The 17,052-nt window shown below is 38.4% G+C and overlaps 1 protein-coding gene across 3 annotated transcripts in view; it reads right to left on the bottom strand.

The window, feature by feature from the left end:
• TTBK2 (tau tubulin kinase 2) overlaps nt 1–17,052 on the bottom strand; it is a 131,131-nt gene that overhangs the window by 86,385 nt on the left and 27,694 nt on the right. For 2 of the 3 annotated variants that reach the window (XM_087426069.1, XM_004421474.3), the window contains exons 2-3: nt 8,578–8,713; nt 2,360–2,507 (exon numbers count right to left, since the gene is read on the bottom strand). In XM_087426069.1, the coding sequence (XP_087282195.1) occupies nt 2,360–2,507; nt 8,578–8,646 (217 nt within the window). In that variant the 5' untranslated portion in view covers nt 8,647–8,713. Of the gene's footprint in view, nt 1–2,359; nt 2,508–8,577; nt 8,714–17,052 lie in introns of those variants that run through there. The other variant, XM_014780616.2, reaches the window with a different exon arrangement.

Below are 17,052 nucleotides of genomic sequence, written 5' to 3' on the forward strand. Positions count from 1 at the left end.
AAAAACAAAAAGCGGAGGATTGGCAGATGTTAGCACAGGGCTACCTTCCTCACACACAAAAAAAGGAAACAAATCCTTATACCAGCTATAAAAATTGAACATCAGGGCTGGCCCCTGTGGCGTAGCGGTTAAATGCACGCACTCCACTGCTGGCAGCCCGGGTTCGGATCCCAGGCACACAGTGATGCACCGCTCGTCAGGCCATGTTGTGGCAGCATCCCACATAAAGTGGAGGAAGATGGGCACAGATGTTAGCTCAGGGCCAGTCTTCCTCCGTAAAAAGAGGAAGAATGGCATGGATGTTAGCTCAGGGCTGATCTTCCTCACACACACACACAAAAAAATTGAACATCAACTTAAAACCAACCAATCCTATAAAGGGTTAGCCTCTGGTTATACACCTTTTCCTTACCTACTTATTAGCCTTTTTATTGGGGTCACTGAGTAAGAAGTCATTATGCCAACAGGAAGGCAAGAGCAGTTCAGCCCCATAAAAACGTTCCCAAAAGGGTGCAGATTCCAAAGCACCCTCAACAAAAAGAAGTTGTGAGGCATAAGCGTGCAGAAGGCATAAGTTAGGAAGCCAAGAAAAGAGAGTCAAGGGCTGCCTCGTTGAAATACAGATCAGAAGAAAAAAACCTAATTATTTTTGGAAAGTGAAGGGTTCTGAGGAATAGGATGTCATATGGTTATAAGCAGGTAGGAAAAACATTTTAGGCAATAGTATGAAAGGTAAAATAGATAGAAGGAAAGGAGAGACTTAGCATCCAAGGGTCTCCAATTCATCCATTAAAACGTACTAAACTGATCTTCAAGCTTTACCACATAGAATCCTGAGAAAGCCATGGCCAAAACAGGCAGGAGAACCTACCGAAAAGACTACAGAGCTGTATCCTGCCTCACCTGGATGCATCTCCTCAGGGCCAAGTAGGAGCAAGACAGGTGAAGCGGCACTGTCCAGGCCAAGCTCATGTTCACATACCCTTTAGGGGCTTGGCTGAGAGTAACACAGATCTCCTGGGATCTGCACAACCCAGGAAGAGGTTAGCTCCAGCTGCACCTGTTTGTGGCCTCTATGTCACTGAGCTGAGAACAGCTCGAAACAAATAGGGAGAAAGGAGAAAAGGTAAGAAAAAGACACCATCATCTTTTTCCCTATTCTTCCTTCTCCAATTATCCATTTTTTCTAGTAGTGACAATGGGTGCTGATCTATCCACTGTCTTCCTGATTTTCCATGTTTCAGGAAAGCTAAGCTAAAAATAACTATTAAACAGATCCATAATTTTATTAGCATCACTAATCAAATGAACCAACTGGTAGGGAAACTTGGAGAATTAGAAAGCTTAAGGCGAAGGGCAATGATTCAAAGAATAGATGTTGCCAGAATACATAATACACATTTCATTAACTTAACAGAAACTAATTTACTAGAATTCCAAATATCAGGGACTCAGAAAGAGAGCACATTCACCCTAGAGACTACACAGTCGTGAATTTGAGGGTCCTAGGCTACATAGCATTTTGTCCTTGCTCTTTCTACCACCTACAGTTATTTCCACCAATTATAGCAACTTCCTTTGCTCTATATGTTAGTACTAATTTCTTTACATACTAATGAATGTCCCATAACAATATCAAACCTTCTAGAGCTTAACAAGATCATTCAATGTGCTAATCATCCCTATTTGATTCAGATAAAACATTTAAATATCAGTAATATCAAATTATTTCATTAAAGTGAAAATATAAATATAATAGAACTAGCAATGTATTCAGGGTTTTACATCACTGGATTGATGTCAGAAAAAAATTATTTATCCTTGTAGTAAAAAAAATAGGGACCCGAATAGTACAAAAAACCTCAAAAACGACTACAGGGCCAGAAAGAATTATTCTATGAAATTGAAGTTAATGAAATAAACACATAACAAATATTATTTTTAATTCATCCTGCAGTGTGATTTAAAGGCACCTTCCTTAATGTGATTAAAGCATGATTAATATCCAAAGACATGAGTAGAAATAACTCAAAGGTATCTATAGATATTTGGTTGTTTAAAAAAAGGCAAATTTTACCATAACAGACTTATGAAAACACTTTGTAAAGCAGAATGTTTCAGGTAACTCACTCTCTCTCATCCTTATTCACCATAAAAAGGAATTCCCAAAGTCCAATTATTCTAAGCAATCAATATTTCTACTACTAGCTAGTGATAAAATTTCTAAGAGAAAAATGTTCAGCATGTTTATACCAAGCTGACACCAGAATATTCAATTAATAGTTAGAGAATGTAATTGAGGTTCAAAAAGATAATGATAAATTATAAATTGTTTGGCATATCATACAAAACAGCTTACCTTGTAGTTTTTTCAATACGGCAACCTCCATTTTCAGAACTTGTTTTGGTTGTTGAGCTGATTCCACCTTCAATGCAACATTTTCCCTGGTAAGCATGTCCAAGGCATCGTAAATTTCTCCAAAGCCCCCACCCCCAATCTTCCTCAACTGCATGGGAAATAAAATAAGAACACACACACACAAAATTAATAGAAGATTCTAATAGGAAACAATTCACCTCTTATATTTAGAAAATAATATATAATTTTATTATCCCTATTTATAATAAAAGCTCTCAACATTGTTAAATTAACTATGCATATGCCAAGAAGAAAGCAAATATCTAGAAATAACATCAAAATCTTTCCCACAGGTTTGTCTAGAAAAAGTAATGAAATTATTTCAGCCAAAAACAATTTAAAATTTGGTCTACAGCCAGTATCAGAACTGTCACAAAAAACACAGTATCTGAAAGCTTCACTTCCCATAAATGCCCCTCAACAACCAGATTTGTTGTTTTAATTCTAAGGCAATCATTTGAAGACTTTTTAAACCATAAAATATTTTTGCCAATTGAAATCTTATCTGGAACCTGGTTGAGATATGTATATGGGGAGGCTGAGGGTAGGAGTGGGGCAGCCAGAGCCCAGCCCTCTCAGCACCATTTACCCTCCTGAAGCACTGAATAGGCTCCACAGAACAGGCAGAAAGATCCTATTCTAAACTATCTCAGAGTTCAGTGTATATATACTCTCACTCTCTCTCTATATATATGCTCAAATAAGAGTCAACTCTAATCAACTTAACCACTTTCATCAAACAATTTATTCTTCCTGATAAAATGTGTTAGCCTAACTAGGGAATATCAGGATCTTTGTCTGAGTATTTTAAGAAAGTTCTGAAGAGCCAGTGACAACTGGACCTGTAAAGCTGTGAGAAACTGGGGTGGGAGGGGGATGGGTGATATACTTCAAGCTAGATACAGCATGAAATTAGTCGTCTTCCATTTCCTGAAACTAGGTCTTCTCCTTACCACATTATCAAATATCTAGGATGTGATATAATGTAGGAAGTCATCACTGGAGGCACAGGGTCCTAAATCCTAACCTGTCCAGAGGCCTTACCTCAAGTCCTACTTCTTTCTCCACTGGGTCTGTACTATTACTGCATCTAGACTGATTTCTTTATATTCTGAATTTCTATAGGGATTATTTGCTTAAACGATTAATCATTTTACTAGGCTAAATACCTCAGATATCATTTGTATTAACACACTATACTGCTTTCTAACTCTTACGTTGTTTAACTTTCCATTATCAATGTCCTAGCCCCCTACAGTGAAATCAAGCTTCTTCAAAGAGAAGGCCACTCCTTCTACTTTTTGTTTTGCCCATAGCATTTGGCAAAGTGGTAACTATAATAAATATTACTAAATAACTATTCATTGCTTTGTACATATGAGCCATAATCCCTCTTTATTCTGGTTTGGTGATGGGAAGAAATACCATGAGGAACTCTGGTATGAGTTTGGGATTAAAAAAAAAAAGTTTCAGAGCCAGCCCTGATGGCCTAGTGGTTCAAGTTCGATGCTCTCATCGCTTTGGTGGCCTGGGTTCGTTTCCCAGTTGCAGAACCACACCACCTGTCTGTCAGCTGCCACGCTGTGGCTGTGGCTCACATAGAAGAACTAGAAGGACTTATAACTAGGATATACAACCGTGTACTGGGGCTTTGGGGAGGAGGAAAAAAAAAAGAGGAAGATTGGCAACGGATGTTAGCTCAGGGCAAATCTCCTCCTGCAAAAAGAAAAAGAAGTACTAAAAAAAAAAAAGTTCCAAAAGTTAATTTCAGTTAAACAAATTTGCTCTTTGTTGGGCCCTAAGTGGTATTTACAATTCTTTATATTTTGTCCACTAAACAAAGCCTCGTGTAACTTAAAAAACTCATAAACAGTACCAAAGGGATATCTTTCTAATTACAGACTGTGATGAGAGGTGGCTTCACATTTTACCTCTCAAAAAAACCTTACCAAATGACGGAACAAAAAATCTAGGCTGAAGTAAATGATTTTGCTCCTTGGTTTATTCCTACACTGTCATTTGAACAACAGTAGAGCATTAATTTTTTTTATTGAGCTTGACAAAGCCCCAAGACGACATCAACGTTTACAAGGTACAGAGGCAGTTTAGTATGATGGGAGTATGCAGATTAGGGAAAGAACAGAGGTAATGCCTGGGGCAGATTGTATTTTCCAAAGATGGCCACAACAATATTGCCCATCCTTTTTGTTCTTCTTCAGTGTGACCTTGCCACTCCCCCATCAAGAGGTAGGGTCCATTTCCACACCCCCTTAAATCTGGATGGATCTTGTGACTGCTTTAACCAACAAAACATGGCAAAGTAACACTGCACCAGTTCTGAGAATAGCCCTTACCCAGCCTTGTAGCTTGTTTCCTGTCTCTCAAGAGCAAGCCACCATGTAAAAAGTGTGACAATTCCCAGAAGCCATAGCTCTGTGGAGAGGTCCTAGAAAATGAGCCACCAGCTTGGGGGCGGTGAGGGAAATAAGGACCCCCAAAGCACCCAACAAGCCATTTGGAAGTGGATCCTCCAACCTAATCAAACCTGCTAGTGCCACATGGCTAAGAAGCAAACCACCCAGAGGAACTCTTCCCAAATTTCTAATCCACAAATTGTGAGCAAAATAAATGACTATTTTAAGCCTCTAAGTTTTCCTCTTAGTTTGTTACATAACAATAGATAACCAAAGAACCATCCTTAACAATGAGCCTATGGGCCGGCCCCGTGGTTTAGTGGTTAAGTGCGTGCGCTCCGCTACTGGCGGCCCGGGTTCAGATCCCGGGCGCGCACCAACGCACTGCTTCTCCGGCCATGCTGAGGCCGTGTCCCACATTCAGCAACTAGAAGGATGTGCAACTATGACATACAACTATCTACTGGGGCTTTGGGGAAGAAAAAAAGGAGGAGGATTGGCAATAGATGTTAGCTCAGAGCCGGTCTTCCTCAGCAAAAAGAGGAGGATTAGCACGGATGTTAGCTCAGAGCTGATCTACCTCACACACACACAAAAAAAACAATGAGCCTATGATTTCTTACTAAAAATGCCACTATGCCTCCCAAATTTGGGGGACATGCTCCACACACGTATTACCTCTACTTAGCAAGACAGAGCAACTACACAGGCATAGCTTCATTTATCACCTTTTGATATATCTACAAGAGAACAGCCAACCTTTATCACAGCACTTAATACAAAGTTCTCATCAAAGCAACACTCATGCCTGACTTACATAAAAGATTACCAGTTGTTGGAATCTCCCTGCAGCAGTCCATGATGATGCCATAGTTCTTTTCCTATATTTACTTAAGTAAATTTTCAAAGCCTACTGATTTGCCTAATCAGTAAAACACTGTAACACAGAAATAAAATTTTTATTTCTAAAGGAAGAATCTTCTTTTTCCAATCTGTTATAGATTAAGGAAACCACTAAAACAGCTTTGCTAAACCTGCTAATGAAACAAAACTTTGGTTAAAAAAAGACTAGGTACGGGCCGGCCTGGTGGCGCAAGCAGTTAAGTGCGCACGCTCCGCTGCGGCGGCCTGGGCTTCGCCGGTTCAGATGCTGGGTGCGCACCAACACACTGCTTGGCAGGCCATGCTGTGGCGGCATCCCATATAAAGTGGAGGAAGATGGGCACAGATGTTAGCCCAGGGCCAGTCTTCCTCAGCAAAAAAAGAGAAGGATTGGCAGATGTTAGCACAGGGCTGATCTCCTCACAAAAAAAAATAACAAAGACTGGGTAGCAATAAAAAGTATTTAAATCTATTCAAAACAACAATAGCTCCTTTAAGAGGAGGAGAGACAGCAGATTCCAAGTCTAGGGTAAGGAAACCATCAAAAGACTATTAGAATCATGCGAAAAGGACTCAGAAGACAACTTGAAGGGTGTCTCCTTAGTCAAATGAGACAATTTGAGCACCAGTAAGGATAATAACTACAATGGACTGAAACACACTAAATATGTTTAAATCCATAAATTCTTAATTATATTTAAAAAATCTTCTTGGTCACTTTCAGAAGATGCTAGGGAACCAATTCATTATTTTGAAAACTGGTAAATTAAGAAAAAGAAATCAAGGGCCAGCCCCAGTGGCCTAGTGGTTAAGTTCAGCACGCTCTGCTTCGGCAACCCAGGTTCGGTTCCTGAGTGCAGACCTATATCACTAGTTAATGGCCATGCTGTGGCAGTGGTCCACATACAAAATGGACGAAGACTGGCAACAGATTACCTCAGGGCAAATCTTCCTCAGAACAAAAAAAAAGAAAAAGAATCAAGCATTTATCCTGTTTTTCCTAATCAAATTGTATCTCAGAATAATCAAATAGTTGATGAGAAATTTCTCTTATAAATGTACTTCAACTAATAAATGAAGGAATGATAGAATATCACCAATCTATAACCCCTAATGAATTAACAGACCTCAGCAATGATGAAGATACTATGTGCCTCCCTTTGAAAGTTCACAGTATCCTTTAAGAAAAAAATGCCCCATCTCAATAAACAAACCTAAACTGAGATCTAACCAAGCCTCTATATATAACTAATAATTTACATAAAATACGTGAGGCAGAGAAACACGTTAACATCACATAGAAACAATCAGAAAAATCTAAACCATGGGAAATTCTACAGGCAAATGACCTAGTTTCTTCAATAAATAAATTGTAAGGAGGGCCAGCCCCGTGGCTTAGCAGTTAAGTGTGCACGCTCCGCTACTGGCGGCCCGGGTTCGGATCCCAGGCGCGCACCGACGCACCGCTTCTCCAGCCATGCTGAGGCCGCATCCCACATACAGCAACTAGAAGGATGTGCAACTATGATACAACTATCTACTGGGGCTTTGGGGAAAAAAAAGGAGGAGGATTGGCAATAGATGTTAGCTCAGAGCTGGTCTTCCTCAGTAAAAAGAGCAGGTTAGCATGGATGTTAGCTCAGGGCTGATCTTCCTCACAAAAAAAAAAAATAGTAAGGAAAAAGAGAGAGATGAAAAGGAAAACCTTAAGTGATGTCAATCAACTGCAATATCCAGATTTTATTTGGATTTGACTCAAACTATTAAAAATAATTTACAAAACAATAAGGGAAATGTGAAAGCTACAAGGATACTTGATATTAAGAAATTATTACTTTTTTAGGTGCAATAATGATATCATGATTACGTTTTTAAAAAGAAGTCTTTATCTTTTAGAGATACATACTGAAGTATGTACAGAAGAAATGCTAAGGTAAAAAGTCTGTTTCAAAATATTCTGGGAGAGAGGTTAAAGAGATGAAACAAGATTGACCATAAATTGATAACTCTTTAAGCTAGGGCATGAGTACATGGAGGTTCATTAGATGTCTTGCTATTTTTATGTATACTCACAATTTCCCTAAATAAAAAGTAACAAAATAAAAAAGAAAGCAGTTCATCTTACTGTATATATATTTTTTTACTTCTTCTTTTCCTAAGTACATTTGTATTTACCTTACTCAATATTAGCTATCAGAGGTCAGGAAAATTTACTACTATATGAAGCAAGAATAAGAATTAGGGTATAGGGCCGGCCCCGTGGCTTAGCGGTTAAGTGCGCGCGCTCCGCTACTGGCGACCCGGGTTCAGATCCCGGGCATGCACTGACGCACCGCTTCTCTGGCCATGCTGAGGCCACGTCCCACATACAGCAACTAGAAGGATGTGCAACTATGACATACAACTATCTACTAGGGCTTTAGGGGAAAAAAAAAAAAAAAGGAGGAGTATTGGCAATGGATGTTAGTTCAGAGCTGGTCTTCCTCAGCAAAAAGAGGAGGATTGGCACAGATGTTAGCTCAGGGCTGATCTTCCTCACAAAAAAAAAAAAAAGAAAAGAAAGATGGTCCTTTGTGGGTGGGTGTGTATATATTGGAAAGGAACATCCAGTTGTGAGGAAATTATGAAAATATAGGGGAAAAAAAAAGAATTAGGGTATAAACAGAACAATCATAGGAAAATAACTGAAAACAGCTGCTTTAGGCATATAAACAATACATGCATTTCCTAATAAAATTCTATTTTTATCAAGATATCAAAAATTATCCCCCCACATGTACACACACACACACACACACACACTCTCTCTCTCTCTCTCTCTCCCCCCCTTTCTCTCTCTCTCTCTCTGAAATGTATACTCACCACTTTCCATCTTTCTTTGACCAGGATTCCAACACTGAGGATATCTGGCTGCTCTCCTCCTCCACTCATTGCAATTCACTGATGTGGTCGAACAGCTACACAGGCATCCAGCTCTCAAGAGTGGTTTCCATTTAACCTAAAACAAAAGAAACAGCAACAGCATATCTGGGTTAACTAATCAACATAAACATTCCAGCACCAAGTAGCACTATTAATCCTATACATTAATCAGGCTGCTTTGTTGGAAAGGTGGGAAAAAACCCCACAAACTCAGTTCCAAAATCTGTTTAGTACATATTTTATATTTTTTTATTTATTTTTTCCCCCAAAACACCAGTAGATAGTTGTATGTCATAGTTGCACAGCCTTCTAGTTGCTGTATGTGGGATGCGGCCTCAGCATGGCCAGAGGAGCGGTGCATCGATGCGTGCCCGGGATCCGAACCTGGGCCGCCAGCAGCGGAGCGCGCACACCCAACCGCTAAGCCACGGAGCCGGCCCCCAGTACATATTTTAAAAGTACTTATTGGGGCCGGCCCAGCAGCGTAGTGGTTAAGTTCATGGGCTCTGCTTCGGTGGCCTGGGGTTTGCAAGTTCGGATCCTGTGTGCAGGCATATGCACCACTTATCAAGCCGTGCTGTGGTGGCATCCCATATAAAGTAGAGGAAGATGGGCACGGATGTTAGCTCAGGGCCAATCTTAGATTACAATGATATTGCAAGAAAAAGAGGATAATAATAAGATGAACAGCACACCTGTAGAAAATGTAGATACAGCAAAAAAATACGGCCTGAAGGAGAAAAACTGTAACCTAATATTACAGAACTAAAGGAAAGTAAGAAAAAGAAGCTTTGAAACAACATAAATGATAATTTAAGAAGCTCTTAAATGAAAGAGTTGGATAACAGTAAGACATAAAAAGAAATCTGAGCCAACTCAGAAAAGAATCACAAATGAAAGAAAAACAAGTGAAGACTCAACCAGAAGAGACATAGGAGAAGATACCACACAAATAAGAGAGAAAAAAAAAGGAGAAAATGAAAAAAAAATTAAAAAGAAAATTAAAAATTAAAAGTAATAAGTAAGAGGCAAAGTAAATACAAAATATATATTATAGAAGGCCCCCAAAAAGAAAACCAAATCTAGGAAATAGAACAAATACTAGCCACTATAATTCAAGAAAATTTTCTGGGAATTAAAAAAAGGCTAAATCTGCATGTTGAAATGGTATACTACATACCAGGGAAAACAACTCAGGTGGTCAACACCAAGACACAGTCTAGTAAAAACTACTGGATTTTAAATGGAAATAAAATTCATTGGGCATCTGTGCAGAAAGTCCAAATTACTTATAAGGGAAACAAAATTAGACCGACAAAAGACAAGCCTATACCAGGAGACAACAGAATTATATCTTTAAATTCCCAAGGAAATGAAATGTGAGCCAAGGATGTTTTATCCAGTCAAACTAACCTTCAAGGCTAAAAGAAACAAACAGTTATGAACACACAGAACTCAAAGAATATTGTTCCCAGGAAATGCCCTTAGGAATCAACTATATAACAAGTATCAGACAATCCAGAAATTATGGTAGAAGATTTGGCACGAGGATTGGCCTGAAAAGGTCTAAAAGCAATGATAACCCAGTAGCAGTGAGCACCCCTGCCTCCAGATTACGGTCTCTAAACATCATTTCCCACTAAAAGAAATCAGGGCTCCTCGGAAAAATGACTTATTCCAGGTCTGGCCCAGGAAATTGTACACAATGAACTTGGGACATCTTGTCAAATCTGAAAGCAAAACATTAACAATACTACTACAGGCAAGTCAAAAGGAAATCAGTAACAACTGAAAGGATTCTTATCTGCCAAAGACAGAACAATTTCAGCATATATGAGAATGGTGACTGCAATGACTGAAAAACATCAAAAATATAAACACCCATGAGTTCATAATGATACTCAAAAAAGAAAAAAAAATTCCTCATCGGTCAATTTTGGAGGTTGCTAGAGTATAACTCATTATTCTGGAAACTGGCACATAAGTAGTAAGAATCAAGCATTTATCTTGCCTTTCTGATGTGAACGGTATTTCTGGGAAACCAAAGAGATGATGAGGACAGCTGTTTCCTTACAGAATAATCACAGCTAATAAATGCAGAAGAAATTACAGAACGTAAGTGCCCATCAAGGGACGAATGGATAAAGAAGCTGTGGTATATATACACAATGGAATACTACTCAGCCATAAGAAACGATGAAATCCAGCCATTTGTGACAACATGGATGGACATTGAGGGTATTATGCTAAGTGAAATAAGTCAGAGGGAGAAGGTCAAATACCGTATGATTTCCTTCACTAAGTAGTAGATAATAACAACAATAAACAAACACATAGAGACAGAGATTGGACTGGTGGTTACCAGAGGGGAAGGTGGGAGGGAGGAGGGCGAAAGGGATAATTTGGCATATGTGTGTGGTGATGGGTTGTAATTAGTATTTGGGTGGTAAACATGATGTAATCTATGCAGAAATAGAAGTATAATGATGTACATCTGAAATTTATACAATGTTATAAACCAATGTTACTGCAATAAACAAAAAATTTTAAAAAATAAATAAATAAATGCCACCTAAAAAAAAAAAAAAAAAAGAAAATCACCATCTTCCATTCCTTGGTTAAATAATAAATCTAGGCAACAACCATCCATGGCTGCTAAAACCGTAAGGTAAAAGGTGGATGGGGAACTTTAATATGGAAGGATCAAGTTGAACTCATTGATCAATCTTAACAACACTAAAAGGCAGGACAATAAAACATAAGTGCTTCCTGATATGATGCCACAAAATTTTCTCAGTACCACGTATGAAGTCTCTTGCCTTAAAAAAACAAAAAAAAAAAACCCCAAAAAACCTAAATCTAATCAAGCTTCTAGATTTAATTATCAGTTTACAAAAATAAGGAGAATAAAGGCACATGTTAAATGTCAACACAATTCCTCAAAAAATTAAGGATAGAACTACTACACGACCCAGCTATTCCACTGCTGGGTATTTATCCAAAGAATATGAAAACACGAATGCGTAAAGATACATGCACCCCTGTGTTCATTGCAGCATTATTCCAAGCCAAGACTTGGCAGCAACCTAAGTGCCCATCAAGGGACAGATGGATAAAGAAGACGCAGTAGGGGCCAGCCTGGCGGTACAGCAGTTAAGTGCGCGCGCTCCGCTTCAGTGGCCTGGGGTTCGTGGGTTCGGATCCTAGGCATGCACTGACACACCACTTGTCAAGCCATGCTGTGGCAGTGTCCCATATAAAGTAGAGGAAGATGGGTACAGATGTTAGCCCAGGGCCAGTCTTCCTCAGCAAAAAAAAAAAAAAAAAAAGAGGAAGATTGGCATTGGAAGTTAGCTCAGGGCTGATCTTCCTCACCAAAAATAGTAATAATAATAATAATAATAATAAAAGAAGATGTGGTACATATATACAATGGAATACTACTCAGCCATAAGAAAGGATGAAATCCAGCCATTTGTGACAACATGGATGGACACTGAGGGTATTATGCTAAGCAAAATAAGTCAGAGGGAGAAGGTCAAATACCATATGATCTCACCCGTAAGTAGAAGATAAAAACAACAACAAACAAACACATAGAGACAGAGACTGGATTGGTGGTTACCAGAGTGGAAGTGGGGAGGGAGGAGGGTGAAAGGGATGATTAGGCACACGTGCGTGGTGATGGATTGTAATTAGTATTTGGGTGGTGAACATGATGTAATCTATGCAGAAATAGAAGTATAATGATGTACACCTGAGACTTATACAAGGTTACAAACCAAACCACAATAAAATAAAAAAACAAAAAAATAAAATTAAAAAAAAATGTCAACACGAGGAAACAATGAACTAAATCCATGATGCTGGAGATCCTAAAGGACAAAATGACCCAGTTTCTCCAACAAATAAATGGCATGGAAAATAAAAGAGCTTACACTACACATTACAAGAAACAAGATATATATCAACCTAAGGCTACAACTAGCAATCAGAGAAAACTGAACATGTACTAGGTATGATATAATATTAAGGAATAACTGGTAATTTTGTAGAGTGTAATAATAGTGGTATGGTTATGTTTAAAAAGTCTTTCTCTGTCAGAGATACATAAACTACCAATGTACAAAGTGATAAAAGGTCTTGGATTTGCCTTAAAGCACTCTAAGGGGAAAAGAATTTATTGTGTTGGGGGTGGAGGATTAGATGACATAAGAATGACAGAATTTTTATATAATTTTTATAACTGTAAAATGGGTAAATGAGAATCTATTATACTATTTATTTCTGTGTATGTTGCAATATTCTATGTTAAAAGTAAAAAACAAAATATGCATAGTTTAAAAAAGATCTATAGCTCTTTCTAACAAATAGTGCAGGGAAAACTACATATTCATGCAAAAAAAATGAATTTTTACTTCTACCTAATGTCATATACAAAAATTAATTCAAAATGGATCAAAAAATGTAAAAGCTAAAACTAAAAAACTCTTAAAAGAAAACAAAGGCATAAATCTCCATGACCTTGCATTAAGCAATAATTTCTTTTTTTTTTTTTTTAAAGATTTTATTTATTTATTTTTTCCCCCAAAGCCCCAGCAGATAGTTGTATGTCATAGCTGCACATCCTTCTAGTTGCTGTATGTGGGACGCGGCCTCAGCATGGCCAGAGAAGCAGTGCGTCGGTGCACGCCCGGGATCCGAACCCGGGCCGCCAGCAGCGGAGCGCGTGCACTTAACCGCCAAGCCACTGGGCCGGCCCTAAGCAATAATTTCTTAGATACCACACCTAAAGCACAAGAAACCAAAGAAAAATAGATAAAAATTGGACTTCTTCAAGATTTTTAAAATTTTGTACATCAAAGACAGCCATGAGAGAAAATAACTGCAAACTACGTATCTGATAAGGCATTAATACCCAGAACATACAAAGAACAATTCAACAACAAAAAAATCAAATAACTCAAAAAACGGGCAAAGGACCTCGAGAAATATTTCTCCAAAGATACACAAATAGCCAACAAGCATATGAAAAGATGCTCTACATCTTTAATGGTTAGAGACATGCAAATCAAAACCACATGAGAGGGGGCCGGCCTGGTGGCATAGTCGTTAAGTTTGCGTGCTCTGTTTTGGGAGCCCGGGGTTTGCAGGTTCAAATCTCAGACACAGGCCTATGCACAGCTCATCAAGCCATGTGCGGTAGTGTCCTACATACAAAATAGAGGGAGATCAGCACAGATGTTAGCTCAGGGCTAATCTTCCTCAGCAAAAAGAGGAAGATTGGCAACAGATGTTAGCTCAGAGCCAATCTTCCTCTCTCACACACACACACACACACACACACAAACACATTGAGAAATCACCTCATACCCATTAGAATGGCTACTATCAAAAAGAAAAAAAACAGAAAATAACAAGTGTTGACAAGGATGTGGAGAAATTGGAACCTTTGTATATTGTTAGTGAGAACATAAAATAGTGAAGCCACTATGGGAAACAGTATGGTGGTTCCTCAAAAAATTAAACAGATAATTCCCATATGATTCAGCAATTCCATTTCTGGGTATATATCCCAAAAAATTGAAAGCAAGGACACAAACAGATATTTGTACACTCAAATTCACAGCAGCATTATTCACAATAGCCAAAAGGTGAAATTAACCCAAATGTCCATCAACAGATGAATGGATAAAGAATAGATGAACGGATAAAGAAAATGTAGTATATATACAATGGAATATTATTCAGCCTTAAAAAAAGAAGGAAACCCTGTCACATTCACATCCTGTCACATGTCAATCCATTCACACATGCTACAACACAGACAAATTTTGAGAACATTATGCTGAGTGAAATAAGCCAGTCACAAAAGGACAAACACTCTCATGATTCCACTTATATTAGATATCTACGGTAGTCAAAATCATGGAAACAGAAAGTAGAATGGTGGTTACTAGGGGTGGGAGGGGAGGAGGAAAAGGGGAGTTGTTGTTTAATGGGTGTAGAATTTCAATTTTGCAAGAATAAAAAGTTCTGGAAATCTGTTTCAAAACAATGTGAATATACTTACCACCACTGAACTATACACTTAAAAATGATTAAGATAGTAAAAATTATGTTGTGTTCTTTACCACAGTAAAAAAAAAATGGTATAGGCCCCATAGAGAGGAATCTAATAATATTCAGCATAATAATATAACACAAACAAACTCTAATCCAGCAATTCCACTTCAAGAAATCTATCCCAAAGGTGCAATGGCAAAAATATGTGAAATGACTTCTTCACAAGGCTTTTCACTATAACATTATTTATAATCACAAAAGACTAGGAAAAAAACTAACAGTCCATCAATAGAGGATTGGTTGAATATAAAAATGGTTCTTATAATGGAGTACTAGTCCAGGAATAGGATACACACTGATACAGAGTGATTTTCAGGATATACTGGGTTTTTTTTTCTTTTTTTTTCCTTAGGATATATTGTTAAATGAAACCAAGCAAGATTCAGTAAAGTGTCTACAGTATGCTATCTTTTGTGTAAAAGGAAGGTAAATGTTAAGTATATTAACGTACTTGCTTTTATTTTTAAAAAAGAAAAAGAAAAGGCTGGCCCGGTGGCATACTGGTTAAGTTCGTGCACTCCGCTTCAGTGGCCTGGGATTCACGGGTTTGGATCCCAGGTGCAGACCTAGACACCACTCAACAAGCCATGCTGTGGCGGCAACCCACATACAAAACAGAGGAAGGCTGGCACAGACGTTAGCTCAGGGACAATCTTCCTCAAGCAAAAAGAGGAAGATTGGCAACAGATTTTAACTCAGGGCTAATCTTCCTCACCAAAAAAAAAAAGAAAAGAAAAATTAAAAAAAGGAAAGATAGGCTGAAAAGTGATGAAAACAATTCTCTATAGCAGAAGTCACTAAATTTTTACTGTAAAGGGCCAGATAGTAAATATTTCAGTCTTTGCAAGCTATATAATCTCTGTCATAGCTACTCAGCTCTGCCATTGTAGCACAAAAGAAGCCATATACAGCAATATAAACAAATGAGTATGGCTGTGTTCCAACAAAACTTTATTTACAGAAAGAGGTGGGTGGCCAAGTTTGGGCTGGAGACACTTGTTTGCCAATCTTTGCTCAAAAGAAAGGAGAATATAGGATGGAGTAATGATGGAAGTCAGACTTCCATGAATGTATCTTATGATATAGTTGTGATTTTATTTTACATATGAGAAAAAAAATTCTTATATTCCAAATTCAAGAAAGGACCAAAGCAACAAGTAATCATCACAACCGGCTTTAAACTCATCCCAGTCTATCAATGATAGCTTCAAATGAGTGACCACACTTCAGAAAGTCAACAGCCACACTCCATGACCATATCTGCATAACATAAGTTCAACCTCTTCCTAAACACTCTCACTTCACCAATCCCTGAACTCTAAGTTTCACAGCAATCCCTTGCATAGAGAGCAATAAACTTAGCATTTTGTTCAGATGTTGAGTGGTGGCCTCTTCCTTGAAGACAAAAGACAAATTAAAAAGGAAAAAAAAACACTAAAAATGCAGGGTGGACAATTTCTAAACATATAAAACAGGGCCGGCCCCGTGGCTTAGCGGTTAAGTGCGCACGCTCCGCTACTGGCGGCCCAGGTTCGGATCCCAGGCGCACACCGACGCACTGCTTCTCCGGCCGTGCTGAGGCCACGTCCCACATACAGCAACTAGAAGAATGTGCAACTATGACATACAACTATCTACTGGGGCTTTGGGGGAAAAAAAAGCAGGAGGATTGGCAATAGATGTTAGCTCAGAGCCGGTCTTCCTCAGCAAAAAGAGGAGGATTAGCATGGATGTTAGCTCAGGGCTGATCTTCCTCACTCACACTCACACACACACACACACACACACACACACACAAATTTATATATAAAACAAACTGAAACCAATAACCCATTGTATATCAAGTCTGTGGCATAATCACAGAAAAATAATTTGAGTGATTTTAAAATACAGTATTTTGATTGTACATCCCTAGTGGGATATATCCTAAGGAACAAAAGAACCACAAACAAATCTTAAAACTCCATTTAGGAGCCAGCCCTGATGGCCTAGTGGTTAAAGTTTGGCACTCAACACTTCGGTGCCCGGGGATCGCTTCCCAGTCATGGAACCACACCACCTGTCTGCCACCAGCTCACACAGAACTATAAGGACTTACAACTAGGATATACAACCACGCACTGGGGCTTTGGGGAGGAAGGAGAAAAAAAAGAAGAAGATTGGCAACAGAGGTTAGCTCAGGGCAAATCTTTCCCCACAAAAAAAAAAATTTTTTTTAATAAAACAATTAAAATAAATAAATTTAGAAGTAATATCAGTTCTGTTATTCTAAAACTATTATTGGTATAT

The sequence above is a fragment of the Ceratotherium simum genome, chromosome 3 (assembly GCF_057802395.1).
Source record: "Ceratotherium simum simum isolate JZ-2026a chromosome 3, ASM5780239v1, whole genome shotgun sequence".
Taxonomy (NCBI): domain Eukaryota; kingdom Metazoa; phylum Chordata; class Mammalia; order Perissodactyla; family Rhinocerotidae; genus Ceratotherium; species Ceratotherium simum.